This window comes from Calonectris borealis, chromosome Z, assembly GCF_964195595.1.
Source record: "Calonectris borealis chromosome Z, bCalBor7.hap1.2, whole genome shotgun sequence".
Taxonomy (NCBI): Eukaryota; Metazoa; Chordata; class Aves; order Procellariiformes; family Procellariidae; genus Calonectris; species Calonectris borealis.
This window is the reverse complement of record NC_134352.1, coordinates 58,074,635-58,097,330: the sequence shown is the minus strand read 5'-3', so window position 1 is coordinate 58,097,330 and position 22,696 is coordinate 58,074,635. Positions and strand designations below refer to the sequence as shown.

Here is a 22,696-nt window from a genome sequence, read left to right as displayed (position 1 = left end):
AAAAGATGCATGAGCAAGTGCTCAGCAAGAACAAACCCTGAATCAAAACTTAGCAGCTGGTAACACTGAACTGGCCAAAGGGAAAGCTGTGTGACAAGCCATCCAATCTCCTATGGAAACAATAAGCCAGTTTAAAATAAAAGAAAGTCCTATCAGGCAGCCCATGTTACAGTGCTGCACAAATGGGAGCACTGCTCCCCAAAGTGCAACCACTCTGCAACCTTTTACTCGGAGTAATTAATGCAGTGCAGGACACCTATAGCTGCTGCCGCCAGAAGTCGCTTCTGCAGTGGCTGTGGTGGTGCTGGGAAGCTGGAGGAGGGCACGTGCAAAAGTAGGGAACTCTGGGATTTACTGATGGAGGAGTATGCTGAGCTCGATCCCTCTGATCCCACAAACAAGACCCCTGTGGAGGGACTGGGAAGAAGGGGCAATCAACTGTGATCATTTTGACTCCTGCTGTGTTTACAGGCAAGGGGTAAGGGACCCTGAAAAGGCTGAGGCCACAGACCACAAGCTCTGACAGCTTGCCACAGTTGACCTTCTGGTATCACCCGATAACCTGGTGGAACATCCTATTGATCAAGGAGGGACCTAGAGTATCATACTGCGGGGAACACGTCAGAGGCAGGTGTGAGATCAGCCTCAGGGCAAAGCATGACAAAACTGCAGTTGTGAAAGTGTCAAGAGGGGATGAAAAATCTCCATGCTCCCACCCTAAACATTGGTACTTGGAAAGGGGAAAAGAAGCCCTTCAAAGATCTACACCTGGGATTTAAGGAATAACAAGCTCAGGAGAAAGGCCAGAGCTTAGTTAATATGGTTATAGGATGTGAAGCAAGCTCTGGGAAATCTAAGCCATCTGATGCGTCATCTTACTCCCCAACTAGGGAAGTGCCCGTGTTGTATCAAATGAACGTTGGTCACCATGCACTTTGGTTCTGGATGAAACTGCAGCTGTTGGACTCAGAAACCAATTGGCTATCCAATAGCGGTGTTTCTCTGTGGTTGCACTGTTTAACTGTTTGCTTGACTACTAAGACATGGTGAGGAAATTAAACAGCAGAGTGTCTTGGTTTGGTGTTTTGCAGGAACAAGGCCTGAATTTCACAGTAAGCAATGCTAACCTTATTAATCTACACCAAAGGGTGGAATCTACAACAGAAACATGTAAATTCAAACCCTTATGATACTAAGCTCTATCATCCACTTGGCAGGAGATGGAGGTTAAATACAAAAATTTTTCACGCGTATATTCAGAACTGTTACAACAGTCTAACTCTCAGTGGCAAGGAGTGGAATATGTACTAGGTGTAAATTCAGTTTCTGATGATATTAAGGGTAGACTCCATAACCCATAGATGTTCATACAGCTCTTTAAGTATGTGTAAGCTTACAAGGCTTATGTAGCAGGGGGCTGCAGTACTGAGGGGTGTGGGAGGAGGCCATCAGCTGCCTTGTGTGTTTCACAACCTGTTTCAGCCAGCTCTGAAACCATACAACGGTAAAAAAATACCATCCCACACATCTTCAGGCAGAGAAACGCATGGCACTCTGTTAGAGAGACAGACACCTCCAGCCACTTGGGACTGAAGACTCTTTGGAGGAGGCAGGCCATGCCATGCCAAAGGGGGTACATGCACCCCTGAGAGACTGCAGCTTGTTTACCCACCGAGCAGGGGCACCGAGGGCCCTGCATGAACCACAGGGAAGGAATCCTAAGGAACAGAGTAGTGATGAGGAAAATCATTAAATGAACATCCCCAACTTCCTATGCCACATGTGGCCTTGCTAGGACGGATGAAGTGTAACCCACTGAAAAAAACTGGGAAAATTGGGGGAGAGAGGGAGAGAGAAGGAGAGGTGTTTGTGTGTTTATGTAATTATTTTGCATTTCTTTTTTCAGTACTCAAATCAGTAATTGTAAGTTTTTGTTGCCTGGCAACAAATTCAGTAACTCCCTGCGTTAAGACTGTTCTGCTTTTGAGAAGGCTCTAAGCAGAAGAAGATACTGTGATCATAACATTTGGAAAACCAAAAAAAAAAGAAAAAAAAAGAAAATTAAAAGGGAGTCTTTCTAGTAAAACCTGTACATCATGGACAAGACAGGTGCTTAAAAGTAGCAATTAGCATAGAACGGTTTACATTCTGTAGGCGTGATGGACCAGACCCTTTTTCCTTAAATTAATCTTTGAAATTAGATATGCTGATGACAAAAAATATTGTATTTGCTCAAATAATGCCTTTGTGGCAGAAATGCTATTTGCAGTTGCATTATGCTAGCATCATTGTATTGCACACAGGGAGAGAAAAGATTCTGCCCTGATATAAACACACGTTAGGCTGAGTACTGGAGGGGTGGGGAGGGCAGGAATACATCTTAGAGTTTAATTTGTCACACTAAAAATAACATCAAAAGAACTGTTTATTTTTTCTTAGCATACATGTGCTTACAGGATTGATACCTACTTTATAAGGCAGAATCTACCCCAATGTTACAAGTTAAATTGCTACTCTTTCTTGTGAAAACGATGGGAAGCACTCATAGAATGGAAATCTACACATGCTTAACTACTTAGTGAAGTTTTATTACAGCTTTAAAGAATGCAAAGTCATGAATAACATCTCCCCTATATCTACATACACAGACAACATTTGGACAGAAAACCTATAGGATAAAGACTGGCTACAAATTTAGGACTTGATTCTGCAAATATTAAAAAGAGTAGTGCTATTTGTATGTTTCAGTAACACTCTCCATGTGAATCAATGAATGATGTGACTGTCTGGAGCAGTGGAAGCCTATAAGCTATTTTTGAAAGAAAGACTTACCATAACCATTTAGAACCTGCCTACAACAAAGCACATTTCTGTATGTATTCAATGTAATCTTCCAAAGATCTTAAAACACATTACTCCCTAACTGAAACCTTCTGAAAAGGTAACATGATTAGCATGCAACGCTTGCAATTACCCTGAACAACCTTGTGGTTACAAAAAAATTGAAATAGTTTTGGTAATTACCTTATCTAGATGTGCATGTGTTGTCTTTACATGCTCAAGCTTTTTCTGCAAACTGAAAATAAGTAAAGTTAAATGTCGCATTTGAGTAGGATGGACAAAATGTCATTATTTCAAAATTTAAACAAACTCTTCAGTATTGCAGAGCAAAACTAAAATATCAAAGATAGACTGTACACTCAGAATAAGCTTCAACTGTTAATTCAGTTTTAATCTCAAAATAGATATGTTTAATTATATTGGTTTGATCTAGTTAATGACTTGTGTTATAACATTAGGTTTTTAAAATATAAATACAATTATAATAATGATTTGCAGTATCTTTGGGATTTAAAATGTTTATATTTCAAGAAGTACCACACCCTTGATATTCCTTGTGTAGGAACAAAAGGCAAACTACATCATTAAAGCAAGAAGGGAAAATCACTAGAATCTGTCTATTTATTAGACATCGATTTTTTGAAAATACTTTAGGAGGATGATTTGAAAAGCAAGAGGAAAAAACATGTACAAAGCCGTTGCTTGTGAGAATTAAATCTGTAACAGTAAGTGACATACTGTATCATAGAATACCAGGTCAGAAGGATCATCTGGTCCAACCTTTCTTGGCAAAAGCACAGTCTAGACAAGATGGCCCAGCACCCTATCCAGCTGAATCTTAAAAGTGTCCAAAGTTGGGGAATCCACCACTTCCCTGGGGAGATTATTCCAATAGCTGATTGTTCTCATTGTGAAAAATTTTCCTCTTGTATCCGGTCGGACTCTCCCTGGGAGTAACTTGTTCCCATTGCCTCTGGTCTTTTCCATGTGACTCCCTGTAAAAAGCGAGTCTCCATCTTCTTTGTAGCCACCCTTTACTGGAACATGGTCTCCCCTAAGCCTCCTTTTCTCAAGGCTGAACAAACCCAGTTCTCTCAGCCTTACCTCATATGGCAGGCTTCCCCAGTCCTTTGATCGTCTTTGTGGCCCTTCGCTGGACCCTCTCCAGCCTGTCCACATCTTTTTTGTAATAGCGGGGACCAAAACTGAACACAGTATTCCAGGTGTGGCCAGGCAAGGGCTGAGTAGAGTGGGATAATGACATCTTTATCTCTGCTGGTGATGCCCTTGTTGATGCAGCCCAGCACCCTGTTGGCTTGCCTTGCCACAGCAGCACACTGTTCACTCATATGGAACTTGTCCACCAGCTCCCCTGGGTCCCTTTCCGCAGAGCTGCTCCCCAGCCGGGTAGATCCCAGCCTGTGCTGCACTCCTGGATTATGTTTTCCCAGGTGCAAAACCTTACACTTGTCCTTGTTGAACTTCGTAAGGTTCTTGTTAGTCCACTCTTCCAGCCTATCCAGGTCTTCCTGCAGGGTGGCTCTCCCTTCCCAAGTGTCCACTTCCCCACTCAACTGCAAACTTCATCAGGGTACACTTGATCCCAACACCCAGATCACTTATGGAGATATTAAACAGCATTGGGCCCAATATCAATCCCTGTGGGACCCCACTTGGGACAGGTTGCCGGTTTGAAAAGGAGCTATTTACCACCACCCTCTGGGTGCAGCCTGTCAGCCAGATCTCCATCCACCCCACAGACCACTTGTCTAGACCATAATGCATCAGGTTTTCTAGGAGGAGGCTGTGGGAAGCCTTATTGAAAGCCTTGGAGAAGTCCAGGTAGACAACGTCCACCACTCGCCCCACATCAACCGAGCAGGTTACTTTGTCGTAGAGGCGATCAGGTTTGTCAGGTTTGTCAAGCACGATTTCCCCGTGGTGAATCTGTGCTGGCTTTTCCCAGCCACGTGTTTCATCTGACTTGTGACAGACCCCAGGAGGATTTGTTCCATAACTCTCCCAGGGACTGAAGTAGGACCGATGGGCCTATAATTTCCTGGATTTTCCTTTAAGCCCTTCTTGTGGATGGGGGTGACGTTAGCCTTCGTCCAGTCTTCTGAGACGTCCCCTGATCTCCATGACTTCTCAAAGAGTACGGAGAGCGGCCTCGCAACGACGTCAGCCACCTCCCGTAATAGTTCACATACCAACTCTTCCTTCACTGACGGTGGGTCTGTGCTTGCATCAACCTGGGTTTTTGTTCCCAAGGCCTGGGGCTCAACAGTGCTGGTAAAGACAGAGGTGAAGAAAGTGTTGAGAACCTCTGCCTTTTCAGCGTTGTTGGTGACTAATTCACCTCTCCTCCTGTTTCTGCTTGGTTTTTTTATGTACCAGAAGAACCCTTTCTTACAGTTTTGGACATCTCTGGCCAATTTCAATTCAAGCTGACCTTCTGCTTTTCTAACTGCATCTCTGCATGCCCTGGCAATGCTCCCCAATACTTTAATGGGTATTCGTCCGCTTTTCTCTCTCAGCTACACTTCTCCTTTGGTTTTGAGCAGACTCAGAAGCTCGCAGTTAAGCCAAGGGGTCTCTTGCTTCGCCTACTTCCCTTACGTTTAAAAGGGATTTGTGTTTTTGTGCTTCCAGGAACACATTCTTGAAAAACTCCCAGCACTCACTAGCTCCTTTATCCTCCATGGAAGCTTCCCATGGAATCCCTCCAAATTGAGCTCTGAGCTTGAATCTACAATTTCACTGTAGATAGCTCAAATAAAATCCAAATAAATGGAACTTCATCTAAGCAGTCTACAACCTTCTTGGTGCTTTTAGAATTTGTCTTTAAATGCGGCAATTTTAGAGCGTTTCCTCTGTTTTAATACTTCTGAGAACCCGAGAACCTCTAAAGAAACTATGAGTGAGAAGAGAAGACTAGACCAAGGAAAAGAAGATTTTTTTTTATCAGCTCCTTAAGGACTTTCTCAGATTTGTAGAGCACAGCATTTCTTGGTAAACCTTGCAGAATGCCACCTAATATTACACATAATCAGATCTAACTGCGAATTGCCATTGTCAAGAACAATCCTTTTCTGGTTCACAACTTACCACTTTCTCTGTTGTGTGGCTCCAGGATGAGTCAGTTTAGCTAGCCGATCCACCATAAGACTCAGGACGTGGGTTAATGATCTGGTTTATGACCTCATAGTTATCTAATAGCCATAAAGGATATATTGGCCTTCCTCCCCCCTTGACTTTCTTTTGGATGCCTATTCTGATACCTCCCTGATGCTGCCATTGGTACAGATCTGACCGGTACACTCAAGGGGCTCAAAAGAAACAAACACTACTTTTCACAGATCAGACAAAAGCCAGTGCCAGCAAAAAGAAAGGGCAGCCACGATTCAGGAAAAGCAGGCTATCCCTTTTAGTACTGCACCAGTTCATTGGGAAATCTCATGAGCGCATCTCATCTAGAGGTTACTAGCTTGCATCTTCTGCAATTTCTCCCTTTCGTGAATAAGGAAGCGGCTACGTTCCTTTACCTGAAGTGAACAGTGTGCATCCAGGAAGAAAAATGAAGCTGATACTGCCCCCAGCTGCATATTCCCTCCTTTCCTTTACGATCACTCCAGTACTGCTTGCTCTCTTCGCTGAACAATTTCAGTGCACAAAGTAAACAGAAAGCCCTTCTCCGCTCGCCTCCAATTTGACCTTTCCACCCATCTAGCATACAGAGCTCACATTTGGCATTAAAAAAAAAAAAGAACACGGAACACAGTAACCAGAATTTGCAGTGGTTTCATTTGTTGTGGAACCTCAGTCCCTCATTGTTTTCTGTGAAAACTAAGGAGGCCTCCAGTTCATCATGATGTGAAGTGAGAAAAATTCTGAAATCCTTTAAGTTTTAAGAGAACCAGAAAAGAGTGTACAAATCTGCTCTACTATTACTAAAGCAAAACTCTTATTTTGGGGAAAAAAGCCAACCAACCATGCACACTCTGGTTCACTTCACTTTACAAAGTCAAAAAGCTTTTATTGCACGCATCTGACTAAACTAGAATTTCTAATGGAAACTCAGATGCAAATTTGAGCCAGGTTTGGAGTGTGTCTATTTCATGAATCTATTTATACAATGGGCATTATTTCTAATGAAAGACAGTGAAATTATCATCATACCTTATTCCAGATAAACTGTCAAAAGCATGCAGGTCCAAGACATTGGAGAGGTCAACTCTAAACAGGGGGAAAAAAGAAAGCTTTGTATTTTTGCTATATTTAAATATTGTATATACTTAAATAACTATTTTTAAAATGGTTCTCTGAAGCTTATGTTTGTTTTCCCACCTATCATTCTAATGCCATCAATCCTTAGCCTTATTTTTGGATGTTGGTGGTTGGTACTGTCTCCTACAAGGAAACGCAGTTTTTATTTACACAGTAATATGTAAGCACAGAAATGTAATTTAAAAAAAAATATAATAAAATACAAGGTATTTCCAAGAAAGACGATAAAATCCCTCGTACTGGATTCCTGAATAATAACTGATTTTCCCTAAATGGGAAAAGGAACCCTGAAGTTCTTCCAAGCAATTATTCTGCACCCTTAATATTTACTAATACAGATCCTCCTCTCAACACACAAACCCCTGGAATATATGTAGCTTCTACTAATGCTGTTAGCAAACAAAACTGAAATGCGCTATGAGGCAAGTGCTACTATGAAGAATTTCAGCTCTAACATCTGAAACTTAGATAAATGAAAAATGTAATACGGAACAGACACCACTGTTCATATTTACTTGTAAGAACAGCTACCTATAAACTTGCATAAGATGCTTTTTTAATAAAAGCAATATAGACTATAGGCTTCACTGCTAACAGCAACTGACAGCTTTGTAAATGCAGTTAATGATATGTGGCTAAATACAAGGAACATATGAGAGGTTAAAAAGAAACAAACAAAAAAACCAACAAAAAAATCTCTGGAGTGTAGCCAGTATTATTAAACTTTTACATCCAACAGTAGCTTTACAAAGCAGTTTCTAAGACGAAAGCTTTATAATATAAAACACATAAATAACGCCTCTCTAAAGTTCATGACCAACTCAGTGCTAGTTGTTCTCAGCAGTGTTCTGAAAAATCATATAAAAACACTCCAGAAAATGCTATATTGGTCCCTTTTACATCTGGGTTTTTGAGGGACAAAGCCCCCTAATTAAAGATGATATGTTCTCAAATAATATGTTAATAAACTAATTTTGTGCTTATTTCACTTTTGGAATGTTTAATCATGGGAAAGACAGTATATGTCATTCACTAAAGAATATTTACTAGTAACACAAGAGTTGTCATTGAAGACTGCATCTGAGGCCCACTTAATCTAATATCCAAAGTTTAATGCTGGCTGGCATTAGACACCAGAGAATGGTACAGACGTGGAAACTACATTTCACATATTGGATCTCTTCCTAATAGACATGGACAGATACTGATTTAAGACTCAAAGCATGAAGTTTAATATCCTCTTCAAAATTGTCAGCCATGCTGGATACCAACATCATCTTTACAGAAACTTTTTTTTTTTCTTCATGTTACAAAAATCTTACACTGATTTCCTAGAGCAGTCAGGACCATGCATATGCAATTTATGAGCAATTTAACTTTATCAATAGAGTTGGCTTCTTTTCCCCCTCCAAAGCATTTCACTGACCATTTCTGTACTCTGCCTTGCAACTAGATTCGCCTTCTCAAAACCACTGTTTGTTCTCAGTAAAATCATCATGTTGCCACTTCTTTGATTTCAGCTGGACCAATCTGTTGCAAATCCTCTTCAAATAAGTGTTTTCCTAAGCCCTGATTACCCTTCATGATCTTCTTCCCCTTTCTGTGGCAAAGGTAAAATTTCCCATTGCTCATAATATAAGTTCCAGAACTGTAAAAATTATTATCATGTTCCCAAAAGTTTACTAAACAGGAGGAAATGAAAATGCTACAATTCTATCTCTGCAACTCCATCACTTTGCAGTATTTGTTCTTTTTTCTTTCAATCTTTCATGCTGCACTCAAAGTAATACATTAGATGAAGAAATATCACACTGCATAGAGGTCATGATAACTGTAAATAATACAGACGTCTCAAAAACAAAAGATAGCCAAATTTGGATATTGTAAAATTAGCTATGGGTAAATACCCAAAATTTACCATTAGAATAAAATCTTGCTTAAATTTAACCTGGAGTCACCAGAGCATTCTCATCTCCATCTACAGACCGAGAAAAACGCCAGTAGCATTATTCTAACACAACTCAACTTTATTAAATACTAACTTAATAATACTGAATTTACAGAATAGGACAAATTAACAGAAGTCTAAAATTTTGCAGCAGAATCTAGAGTGACTATTTACATACTAAAACTCTTAACATATCAAAAAAGCTGGTGAACATTAAAAGCTTGATTATCAGAATTGCTCACAAGTTTATCCACACTTGCTGTTTTGAACATATTGTCTCTAAATGACAATAAATAAATCCATTCAACAAAATAACTTTTTATGTAATAGAGACACATGCTGACTTAAAAAAAATGATTTACTGAGGATGACTAGAAGAGCAATAAATGAATCAACATGAAACACCTCTCAGTAACAGAATTTATGATCCCCTCTGCAATACTCTTTATTCTTGTTCTAAGCATTCTTCAACAAAATTTGCAAGTTAACAAGAAAGGAATGTGAAGCTGTCAAAGCTACTGATACATTTCACCTTCCTCCTTGAACAAAGTAATGAAAACAGTATGAGAATAATCCTTATAAACTAACATGATAGCCACTAAAGAGAACGCTTTTCATAGTACAACTGTTCAACAGCAGGGCATAAAACTTCCAGTGATCAGACTGCAGACAGAATTTCAAGTAAGTCGAAGTCAACGGAAATGTTAACAAGATTAACATTTTTGGAAACGTAAACTGAGCTGATCTTCAGATTCAAGTCAGACAAGCACCCACTTTCAAAACCCTGGGTTACCAAATAAAATACATATTCTACAGTCCTATTTCATCAGCCAACAGCAGCAAATATTTTTTCTACACTTTCCAACTACATTTGGCAATAACTTTAAAAAGCCAAGTATACTTCATTAAGATTATGTCTATTATCTTCCCTTCAAAAGTTGCTGAAAACAGGAACCTGTATTACAGGAACATTTATCTCAATATAGTCAAATAATTGAAGTAATAGCACACAAATCAGTCCTAGCAGTCTGAAAGATATGCTGCTCTCCTAATGTCCCTGGGAATACCATTTCCATTTAATTCCTTTTTAAAGATGAAATCTGAGTCAGAATTTCAATGAAAAATAGCAAAAACAATGCAACTACTTTTCCTTCTTATAAACTCCCTTGCACTGCTTTCAAAGTAATTTTGTAGTAACAACTTATCTGCAGCAGCCATCATAAGGGAGAAAAATCTTTAAGCTGACACAACAGAAAAAAAACTATTATAGTGCATGTGATCAATGATTAGCTCAAATACAACATGGCCTTACAAGTTGCTCTTTAGATACAACATCTGGTTAACAAGTTACAAGAAACTTTCAATTTCTACCTATAACACCCCCTGCTACATTTTTTTAATATGCTGAAGCCAATTAAACTACATCTATATTAGCATTTTTCGGGAACTTTTCAAATACTATTATTCCATAAATGGCAACTTTGACTAAATAAAACTTTAATAATTAAAAGCCATATTCATATTAAACTTAAAACAAAACTCAGGTTTTGGAAAAATAAATGCCCAAGCTTTTGTAAAATCCACTTCTCATGTAAATAAGAAATATTTATGGTTATATGGCAAAGTCCAATAAAACCCACTAGTGATAAGCTCTGTAAACTAAGCTACATCTTAATAGGGATCTTTTTTTAAACTAGTTATACACTAGAGCGTAGGATGTGAACAGCAACAAAGAAAAATACATTTTTATTTCTTTAAAAAAATTCCTTTATCTAAATGCTTATTAGTAAAATAAATATCAAGTTAAATATTTCTAATTCAATAGTTTTCCTTCAACCAAACTGATCTAATAGCATACTTAAATCTGTCACAAAAGAAGCAGGATCTGGTACCTAATAACAGTGGTCATTTAATACCTTGATCTTTGTGTCTCTAGAATTTTAACAAGTCCATTTATTGATCTAAAATAAAATAGAAAAATCAGAAGTTAGATGAAAGTGCAACCATAATACATTGCTTGAACAACTTAACCATGGAAAGCAGCATGAGAAATAGCACCGCAACAATAACCCCAACTTTGTTGTCAACTTGCTGAACAAAGCAACCCCAACAAAGCTTCATTTTTATGACTTTTTCATACCCCAAGTAAGGGTTGGGGAACTTCGCAAGTTCTGACAACAAAATACCACCAGTAATATCAGCGTTTTCCTGCGTAAGACTCCTCATGATACACTCTGCTGGGTCTAAGCATTTTTACTTTTAGAATTCAAACCAATAATAGAGTTGTGAAGAATTTCAAAATTTCAACGTTTCGTTTTGGTTATCATGGTACCGATAGAAAAAGATGGGACAAGCCTTCGATCATTAATTTCATTCAGACCATTGGTTCTTCTATATCCAAGACCATTATTTGGGACTTCCTCCATAAATCTTTGTATTCGCTAGTGAACTCATATCTACTAGCACTTTTTTTTCCCTGACGCTAATTCCCAAGAATGGGAACAGCTGCCCAAACATACACGAACGTGGACACTTAAGACAAAGGCCTGTCCTTAGTAGGTAACATCAAATCTTACCTTGATAGGCAAACTTGTGTAAGCACATAAAAGTACTGAAATGCCTTTAGAAAGGGGCAGTCTCTTTTTCCCTGCTGAGCTAATGATTTATGTCGGTGTAATCATGAGATCTAATTTCTGAATTAACAGCAAGAAGGAAGTAACTATGTTTAAATAAAAATAACCTTTAAGTCAGTACAGTGTTACAGTTATGCCAAAAGTTTCATACCTGACCGATGTTCTGACTTTATTCAATTCTTCCCCTGAAACCAAATCTGTTTTATTGATGATTACAAGATCAGCTAATGCAATCTGCCTAAGCATTAAGGGGAAAAAAAAAGAGACAACATGAACAAATACTTTTTCTGTAAGGCAGAAACACCATCTCTCCCATAGCACCAAAAAATAGTATTAGCATCGTTGGTACAGCTAGAACATCGTGGAGTATGACTACAGTACTATTGTCTTCTTGAGGTGCTCTTCTGTGCCATGAAAGGAGTCTACCAAGCCACAAAGGCTTGCTAGTTTTTAGTGAGGGTTTGGGGTTTTTTTTCTTTGTTTTTGGCCGGGGGGGGGCTGTTTGTTTGGTTTTTTTGTTTCATTTTTTTGTTAGTGGTTTTTCCTTTTTTTTTTTTTTTTTTTAAAAAGAAGTCATATAATCCGCAGTGCTTTGTAATTTATGAACTTCACAAGCCCCTACTTCTCTTCCATGTACTCTTCGCAAAGTCATACTTGAAGTCTCTTTGCTTTACGAAGACGTCTTGTTGTAATTACTCTTAATCATTGTGGCTCCATATCTAGCAAAAAATATTCCTCTATCTCCAGTTCTACTTCAAGCATCTGGTAGATTCTAGCATGCAATTCTTTCTTCCCCCCAACACAGGTGGTTTTCCTTCACTTACATAAAATCCCATCCCTCTTAAAATATGTATTAGAAGAGTCAGATCTTGGCAAAAAGACCAAATGGAGCATGAAGTCACTTTTCTATTTTCTACCTCACTACACCAATCTACCTTGGTTTAAAAGCAAAGGAGGACAGAAAAGCCTTGTAAAAGAAAAAGAAGCCATTTCTAATGAACTTCTACACTGCGCAGTTCCTAACTGTGATACATAAAATTAATTTATATATCCATACCGAGATGCTTCATTGACAAGGCCTTCTGGCTTTTCCTCTGCCAAGTGCTAGACAAAAATTAAAACAATTGGACTAAGCATATTCAAATGACATTTAAATTCACTTGCAGTTAAAGGAAGTCAAAACCAATTCAGCTGAGGTATATTTTTCAACAAGGTATTGAGGAAGATAGCATCTAGAATTTTTCTTTAAAATTGTGGTGACAAAGTACATTTACACATTCACCATTTCAGCAGCTTATAATTTCTTTTATGAGAACTCTTCTCTTTTAACAAATTATATGACTAGAATGCTAAAGAGTTGGAAAACTGTATTATAGTATTTATTTTTAATTACTTTTCAGATTGATGATGAAGTAAAAAAAAGTCACCATGACATATAGTAACCATGGAAAAACATATCTGGAAAAATAAAGTACAGTAATTTTTCTAATGAGTGTGATGCTGACTAACTGTTAAAGATGAGTTAGGCTTGCAGTACAGGATTTCATATACATAACTGCATACTCCCTTTCTCTGAAAGATTTGACAAACTGTACTTTTATAGTAAAAATTCTTAACTCTTTTTCTGGGTTTGTAGGAATAAACCACTACTCCTTGGCAAGTCTGCCCAACATCAATGTTTGCAGCCTATTCAAGCTGTAACTGGGCAGTCAGCACTGACTAAAGCAGAAGCTTCTCACCATGCTCCAGGAGTTTAGTATATTAACCACCTGCAGCTTTGTGCTCCACCTCCGCCCAAGCTAATGTCCTCCCAGACAAATTAGTGAAAGGGAAAAAAATATGCCTGCATCTCAAGCAGCAGCATGAAGTTTAGCAACTTAAAGCTTTACTTTCATCAATAATTTAGGTAGAGCAAAAGACTTTACACTGATGCAGCATGGGTTCAGCTACAAGTTATTTTCTGCCTACTCTGCCATGGAGACAGCAATCTCCAGGAGAGAAGCATCACAGACACCTGGAGGCAGCAAAACTTTAAATTGGTGCTGTAATATTAGTAAGAGCTCACCTCTTACGTCTCACATCTCTGGAAGATTAGAGTCCTGTGCATTCCTTCATCAGCTCTACATATACCAGCAATATTATTTTTAAATTTGGTTTTAAAGACACAAGAATACCAAATAAAAGTGGAATTAATTGTCACGGAAAATATATAAATTAAAAAAAACAGGCAGCTAATGTTATTTGACTTGAAAAACAAAACCAGATTATTGCATACTGTCAGTCTGTCACCTTAAAAAAAAACCCAAAACTATTTCCTGATTGTGCACCATCTAAGTAGAGCATAACAACAGGATGACTGGGAGGGAATCTCTCCTCTGACCTTTTCTTTGTAATCCTCTGTGTATTGATTCTATTGAATTAAATGTTGTCAGATTTGTTGCCCTGAAAAGGACAATGCCAGTAGCGCAGATGTCAAGTCCTGAAAGTAGAGAACTGTCACTTCAAGTTGTCCAACTGTTTGTGATTAAAAAATATGAGTATTTCAGATTCCTGGGTGACAAATCCACTAGAGTGATAACCCATGATATCAATTACCACCTCAGTTTCAATTTGGCTGACTGGTCACAGGGTACTATTTGTCAGCTGTTCTTGTGATGGGTTGGTTCTTTGAAGCATGACACCCTTAAATTGCTGCCTATTATCTCAATGTCATTATCTGTACGGCTTTCAGAATTCTTTGAATCACAAGCAGCTGTTGAGGTCAAGCTTTGCAAGCAGAGGAATTGCGCAAGTTCGCAAGTCCTTTATACAAAACAAAAGTTATTTACTTGGCATATAACTGAGAAACTCTGAAGTTTCTATTATTCTGAGTGGATGTCAGTGTTGTACAGGCTTACTGATTAAATAATGGAAGAATTTTCAGTGAGCTGTCAAAGATAATAATGGATAGAAAAGCTGAAGTTTCAAAACATTTTTGTGTTGCTTCTGACATATTACTTGAAAGTCTAAAAATTTTATTTTTTAAACAGTAATTCAGTGCTGCTGTGTGCAACACAATTATATTTGATTCAAGCCAATAAATCAGCATTGCATGAAGAAAAAGAGAACAACATTTTTGCAAGTAATAAAACACATCTGAATTAGTATGAGGGCACTCAGCTGAAAAGGGGGCTGACTTAAGACATGTTATGGTTTCTTGTGATAGTTAAGCTGATTTAAAAGTCAGTTCCTGCTTCAAAGGGCAAAACAGCTCTCAGCCCCTTCCCCTTGTTGTTCTCCCAACCCCTCTGCAAAAGTCCTTGCAAAACACAATGGCTTAACTCGCCAAACTGGCTTGGTATGTGGTTGGGTTAGATTAGTTCCATCCTGGTGCAACAGAAATTGACTGCACCCTTTCGGTAAATCAGCCATTAGATCAGCTCAACTGAAACGAGAAACCCAAACAGTCCAAACAAAATAAAATCATAAAAAGGAGGGGTCACTTCCTTATTTTGTAACCATTATTCTTCCGTTTTATCAGCTTTTTGCAGCCATTGTAAAATACAGAGATATTAAAAATACTTTCACAGCATGATGGGATTTTTATACCATGGAGGCATCTTTTCTTACAGTCACTTCTATTTTGAATCCTGCAAAATCAACACCTAATCATAATCACTTCCTAAGTTATTATGTTGCAAATAATTATTTTTGGGACTAGCCATTACAAAAAAAGTTGAACTGTTTGATTCAATCACAATTTCTGCTGTTATCCAACCTCACTGTTCTTTAAGTCAGTTCTTACATTACACTTTACATAGATTACTCTAATACCTGCTCTTTTTGTCTGCTTCCATGTAATGAAGTAATCTTTTAAACTGAAATGGCACCTAGACACCTGGCGCTCTCATCTCTCACCACAGCTGCCATTACATTAGCACCTTTCCCCATTTGAGCCCTGATTCACTTGTTACCACACTGGTCTCTGAGGTCTGTTCTTTACTCCTCTCCTTTCAAGTAACATGGACCAATGACACTCCGAAAGACAAACTTCTCCACTGGTTTACAGTAATGCAAATGCCTATTTGGAATACAAGCAAGATTCCTGAGTGAAGTGATAGAACTAGAAGGAATCAAGTATCTAGCAACCAACACTTAGTAGACATGCTGCTGTTGGTGAGAATCTGAATTCCTATGAATATCAGTACTTCCTTGTTCCCATTGGAAATATAGTACTAACATACCACAGCAACTGAACTATATCCTCACCCATTGTAAGAATTAAAGCAATTGTAAAAAGATAATTCATCCGAATGAACATTATTTCAATAGCTGTTTTAATGTTGCAGTTTTAAACCATGTAACAAATCCAGTAACTTACCTGCAATCCATGCTTTGCATCAACAACAGACACAATACCTAAAAGAAAATATTAAAATAGATAGAAATGCGCTGAAAGCAGCTAACAATTTAACAACTTGTAAACTTCCTGTAAAATTACTGAAGTAACAGTATCATCACATTTACAACTGCTTATAATACTTTCAATGCTTCCAGTGTATCTGAACATTAGACTTGCCACCTAATTAGTTTCTTATTTGTTACTTATATCTGTGGTAAAAAAAAAATCTACTAAACCAGGTGAGAGAAATTCTCACGAGGTGGATGCCTCTCCTTCTTCCACAACAGCAAATTGTCAGAGACATGCTTTTACATGTTATTGAAACAAATTAAGGGGACTGACTGAAGTATTCAATTATTCTGATTGTAAGTGACCAGGAATCTGCAATTCTCTGGCAGAAACTTAGGAAGCTGTTTCCTATTCAACTGAATGTTTCCTTGGCTAGATGAGTATTTTACAGACTGACCAAAGTGTTAGTAGAATTTTTTTTTAAGCCAGAAAGTAGGGGTTTTTTCCTACATTAAAAAAAAAAAGAAAAAAATCAACATTCAGCATGCTCTTTAACCACATATAGTAATGATTTATATTACAGTAAACTCAGATTTTTAATGGAACACAATAAATACTAGAGCTAAGTACAATAGGCAAAGAAGGCAGAAAACAAAAGGCAGAAGAGTCCAGATGTTGACAAAAGTTCAGAAAAAAGGAAACAATTTAGGAAACACTGCACTGGAAAAAAAAATAAGGAGCGCTGTAATATTACTCCTAAATAATGTTTTATAACATCTAACTAATGAGGTTTTTTCGCCCCTCCTTACACCACAATCAAGATCTCTCCATACCTGATCCCTTAGCAAAACATTACGCAACTTTTGTTGGATTTAGCAAACTGAAACAGCTCAGCAAGTAGATAAACAAGCATCAGAATAAGCAAGTGGATCTCTGTGGTCAAATTTGGGGATGTGAGAACCATAATCATGTATTTTAAACATTTTCTGAAACCTTGCCTTAAATTATAAGGATACATTACACTAAATCCAGATATGGAATGCCAATACGTTGGAAAACAAGCTTGCATTTCTTACCATCAAGATAGATGTCACTTCCCAGCTCAGAATCAACCCAGAACATGGAGGCCACAGCTCCTAAGAAGTGCAGTACATTTAGTTGCAAAATCGGCATTTTCCAGTAAACTATCAATATTCAAACATTTCATAGAAAAACTCTATTTGTAGTGCTGCACTTGAAACTCTGCTCTTCCAAACTCAGAAAGCATCATAGATGTCAAATACCCAACCACACATTTGATGTAACAACAGCTACCAAAGCATTATACTTGCGTGCATATCAACAGCTGCGACTACAAAAAGCTTTAAAAATCTCACAATTCCAGATGCATGTAAGTTGTCTAAATTACCTTCACTCAGTAATATCAATTATCTGTCATTACTATACCCCAAGGCTCCCTCATTTCTAAAAAAAATCTGTACTCCCTCTCTTCACCTTTCAGCCACTATTTCTACGTCATGGCACACACACATACACACGTACACACACACAAAGGAGATAAAAAAGGAGATAAAACAGTTGAAAAATGGAATTGGCACATTTGGGAGAAATCAGCTCCCTCCTAGGGACCTTCTCTTCTTCGCTGGCTTCTATAAACTCTCCTAGGCATTTTCTTACATCATAAATCAACACAATGAAGAAAGTAAAGAATAATCAGATATAGAAAAGTATGTTTTCCATAATAATCTCAGATCTGCACAGTAAAGCTTCTGGCTTTAGATAATTTTAAGGTAGATTGAGTTAAGAAATATCTAATGCACTTTCAATTTGCAAACAGATACTGTACTGGAAGGGAAGTTTACAAGAGTAAATCATGCTTGATCAAACCCTGAAGGCCATACCTGGCCTTCTGTGAATAAAATATTGTATCTGTGGACAAGAGGAGAGCACCGCATGCCATTTACATCACCTCTAGCAAATTTTTCAATGCTGTCTTTGAAGATATCCTAGTAAGCAAGTTGGGACATTACTAGTCTGAATGGAAAGACAACTAGGTAAAACTGGTTGGATAGTTAAGCTCTAATGGTTGCAGTTAATGGGTCATACCCTACCTGGAAGTCAGTAGTAAGTAGGGTACTGCAGGAGTCTATCCTGGGACCCATCCTGTTAAACATCTCTACCAGGAACCCAAGAGAGGATAGAAGACAAGCCTGTCAAGTTTGCAGAGAACACCAAATTCAGAAACGAACAGTTGATATACCTAAGGGCAGAGCTATCTTTCAGAGGGACCTGGCCAGGCAGGAAGGAATGGCCAATGAGAACCTGATGAAATTCAGCAAGAAAAAGGGTTAAGTAATACACTTAAGAACAAAGAGCACCTGGCAATGATACAGGCTAGGGACAGACTGGCTGGGGAGCAGGTCTACAGAGAAGTTCCTGGGCGTCCTGATAGGCAGCAAGCTGAGCAAGCAGTGGGCCCTGCGATCAGAGAAGGCCAAAAGCACCCAGGCTGTGGGAACAGAAGCATGGCTGAGGGAGGTTATTCTCCTCTATTTAGCACTTTCAAGCCCACATCTGGCTAGCACTTCCAGCATGGGGATTCCCCATACAGGAAAGACATCAATAAACTGGAGTGAGTTCAGCATAGGATCACCAAGACAGTTGAGGCCAGAGCACAGGCCCTATGAGGAGAGGCAGGGGAACTGGGTTCGTTCAGCCTGGAGAAGGGACAGCTTCTGGAGAACCTAACAGCAGCCTCCCTGGTACTTACAGGTGAGTCACTGGGAAGACTGAGCCAGGCTGTGGAAGAAGGATGAGAGCCAGTATGTGGCAGAAGGATGAGAGACAACCATAGTAAATTAAAGTAAGAGAGGTTCAGACCACATTTATCAGAAAAGTGTTTTTTCACCATGAAAAACCAGGCACAGAACAGGTTGCCTCAAGAGGTTGTGCCATGTTTATCCTCAGAAGATAGAGATATACAACTTGATATCCCAAACAACCTCGTCTTGTCTGATAGCTGACCCTGCTTTGGGCAGGAGGAGGAACCAAAGACCTCCTCATATCCCTTCCAAACTGAATTATTCTACGATTATATGATTCTAGTATTTTTTACACGTTAGGCCTCATCACCCACTGAATTTCCATCCAGATGAGGTGCTTCTGGAATAATTAAACACGTAGCACTCTCTCTGCTTTGTATAGTCATTTGTATTTCTTCAGAATGTAAAATGGAAGATACTAAACTGACGAGACTTGAGCAAAAAGAATCCACAAGTATTTGGACAACTGGGATGACATTCTGTCAAGGGCTTGGAATCTGTGACCTGATACCTGTGTACTACATGTGGCCTAGGAGCATGCTACTCCAGTTTTCTGCTAAAATGGCCCTGTAAAATGGATTCTAGCAACTATAGGATGTGCTGTATAATTATTTAAAAAAAGAGTAATCATAATTTGTTATGAAACAAACCAATTTAACATATATCAGTGCCACAATATGAAGGACAGGAGGACCTCACAGCAACAACAACCCTTGTTTTTTTCAATTATCAGATCCTTAGTTACTGGTAGGCTGTCTAAGAGTATGAAGCACATCAGGGGGAAAAAAAAAAATCAGTAACCAAACTCATTCTAACACGTAAAACTGTCCACCTGAAGTGACAAGATGCAGTCCTCCAAACACCACTCTGTATCAACACCAAATACCTGTCAGTTGTTCATAGTGCTTACTCATGCAAGATATAGCAAGGGCCACAACATCTAATGGTTTTCTGGTATCTATTGATTTTTTTTCCAAAAAGCTTAATAGTTTTCCAATTTGACTCAAATAGAATTTGTGTGTAACAGAGGCCAAATCAATGTCCGTTCTTTTGAAGAAAATTACTTTATCATGACAACTATTTAGCTTTGAGCTGGAAAGCGTTAGTCTCCTAAATGGGAAACAACTGAATTTCTGATAAGAATTTCCTTCACTCTTGATCAACAACACATTTTTAATTGAGACGGTTCAGAGAAAATTATTTTAGATAGCTATTACTAACGTGAGCTGAAATTTAAACACCCTTTTATAATAAATATCACTAAAGAGCACACAAGGAATTTGTAAGATCTATTATTGTTCTGTACCCACCAGATTAATGTATTAGTCTGTTTCGCAGCATATTTTATGACTTCACAAAATATAAGGCCTATCACAACCAACGTAACAATACCTCAGATGCTACTACTTTGTACTTTAGAAGGAGCAATGTAGAGTAGCAAAAGCCTACTGAACACTACTGGTTTCAGAGAGTGCGTGTCTCCTCCAAGCCCAGTGTCTTCTCTTGATAGAAATATATTTTAACTGGACTTCTCTTAAGCTTTAGAGTCAATTTTGAGCAAATCCAAAAAAACAAAACACCCAACCAAACAACCCCACCCACAACCCTGCTTCTGCACCTTATCCAATTCAGTTTTAGTCTATATAGCAGTCAAAGCATGTGCCTGACAACTCACCGCTTTGTATTACATTTTGAACTGACTGGTGAGCAAATAAGCACTTCATAAAAACAGAATAATTATCATGGTTATGAAGATCATAATGTGAACTACCTGGATCTGCCAAACCAGTTGTTTCTAACAATACATAGTCAAATTTTCCTCTCCTTTGCATCAGGTTCTCAATAGCCTTCACACCATTGTCCCTGTAAGAAGAAACAATTAAAAAGAAAACGAACAGAGAAAACAAGCTAAAACATGTATAAACATGTATCTTCTGATGCAGAACACAGTGCCAGTACCATCAAAGCAAAGGCGTGAGTCAGGACTTAGAGTCTACAATGACAATTCAGTCGTCAAGCTGCTGCTCTAATAGGCAAATTGTAGTTTTCTATTTCATTTTAGTCTGAAAATAGTATCTGCCTACTCCCGACAGGCATAATAAAGGTGATTTAAATGAAGATTTGTTTTCAAATACTGAAAACCCTGTAAAGGACAGTAGGGCTGTGTAAATATGTAACAATTCAGTTTGGTAGCTGAGATTACAAAAAGAAAGGGGGTGTATGGAGGGGGGTGGAACTGAACCATGTTCTTCTGCCTTTCCACCTCACCTACAGCAAAATTAAGATGTGTCATTTACTTAAATGTCAGCTGATGAAGTCAGCCTGAAGCAGAAAATGGCATTTTATATAAGAAACCAATGTATGTAAAACATAGCAGCAATGGCAGCGTTCCTTAGACCCCAGTAGAACACAATGCAATAGAGTCTTCTGTTTTCCACTTACTATCCCAATTTAAGGCATAGAACCAGTTCTTCCAAATTTTCAGGACAAACAGGCCATCACCTTTGTTACAAACTTAGCACAAACAATCCAGCATTCAAACAAACAGCGTAAAAACATGTCAAAGAAACAAATACACTCCTGCTTTTTAATGTGACCATCAGCTTACAATTTGGAACACTGTGTTTCATTAGGTCCCCAAAAGGTTCTCCCTCCACCCTTTCTGAGGTATACAATATTCAAGTATTAACCAACATACAGAGAAAGATACACAGAGTTAAGTATTTAATGTGGAAATTAGGAAACTTGAGTCCTAGTTCCAGCCCCCCTGAACCTTTAGCTCTCTATATAAAAGCATATACTACTAACAGAAGAGGGAGAGCGTCCTACCCTACAATACCTCAATGGTGTATAAGTCAGTATTTGGATTATTTTTCTGAAAGACACCAAGTCCAAATCCAGTAAGGCAGCAAAAGGAAATAAATTTCTCTCCCCCAAATTCCAATTCTTGTTTCATCTGACAAAAGAAGTCTCAATCAATACTACCGTCAGTTTTAGGAATGAAACCCTGGATATCTTCTCCTTTCCTCAACTTCCCAAAACCCACTGTAAGAACTTGTACAATGGTCTTTCCTTACTTTACTGAACAGCACAGGCAGCCATTTCTGAGCTCCAGCCATTCTTCATAGAGTTCTCCTCCTTGACTGATTGCCAGGGATTTCTCCAAGGCACTTCCTGGAAATGTAAGTAGTACTATAATTTTAATCTACAAATTTGCATGACAATGCCTGCAAAAGAGATATGAAAGATTCAAGTTGGTATACATTTTTACTCCTGGATTATATTTTTTTCTTCTGAGACTATGTTTCTGACACGTTCTTTAGAAATTAGTATTTTCCATTTTAGGAGAAATTTCAAAGCTAAAGTCAAGTCGGTTCTACAAAGACCAAAACCCAGAGGATGAAAATACAGCATAAGTGCCACAAAGTTTGCTAAAAGAAAGTGAAGTCAGCCTCTACCTCCATATCAAATGATGGCTCTGTCTATACATTTTATTTTAGGCTCCATGACCAGAAAAGCAGCATGCATCTTTGTTGATGAAAACAAACAAACAAACAAAAAACCCACTACCAGTGCAAACTGTAAGCAATGCTGACTATGGTATGGATATGCGACTATAGCTGTAACAGTTAAAAATCCTCAGAAGGAAAGCAAAGAGTTCAAAGAACTACAAGCACTAAGCACGCATCTCCCAATTTTCTTGGTCTAGGATAATTTGTGATCTGTAAATGGCTGAGGGCAAAGGAAAGAAGAGAAAATACTATCTACCAACACG

At 38.4% G+C, this 22,696-nt stretch overlaps 1 protein-coding gene across 9 annotated transcripts in view; it reads right to left on the bottom strand.

Moving 5' to 3' along the window:
- The window catches only part of LOC142075604 (zinc-regulated GTPase metalloprotein activator 1B-like), a 31,728-nt gene that overhangs the window by 7,101 nt on the left and 1,931 nt on the right, over positions 1-22,696 (bottom strand). For 5 of the 9 annotated variants that reach the window (XR_012670933.1, XM_075137122.1, XM_075137126.1 and 2 more), the window contains 9 exons: positions 21,999-22,095; positions 20,693-20,784; positions 17,176-17,235; positions 16,070-16,107; positions 12,767-12,813; positions 11,861-11,947; positions 10,993-11,037; positions 7,021-7,077; positions 3,025-3,076 (listed from right to left, as the gene is read on the bottom strand). Coding sequence is in view for 8 of the 9 variants with exons in the window: in XM_075137122.1 (XP_074993223.1) it covers positions 3,025-3,076; positions 7,021-7,077; positions 10,993-11,037; positions 11,861-11,947; positions 12,767-12,813; positions 16,070-16,107; positions 17,176-17,235; positions 20,693-20,784; positions 21,999-22,095 (575 nt within the window). In the remaining variant the exon portion in view is untranslated. Of the gene's footprint in view, positions 1-3,024; positions 3,077-7,020; positions 7,078-10,992; positions 11,038-11,860; positions 11,948-12,766; positions 12,814-16,069; positions 16,108-17,175; positions 17,236-18,210; positions 18,301-20,692; positions 20,785-21,998; positions 22,096-22,696 lie in introns of those variants that run through there. The other 4 variants (XM_075137123.1, XM_075137128.1, XM_075137127.1 and 1 more) reach the window with 4 other exon arrangements.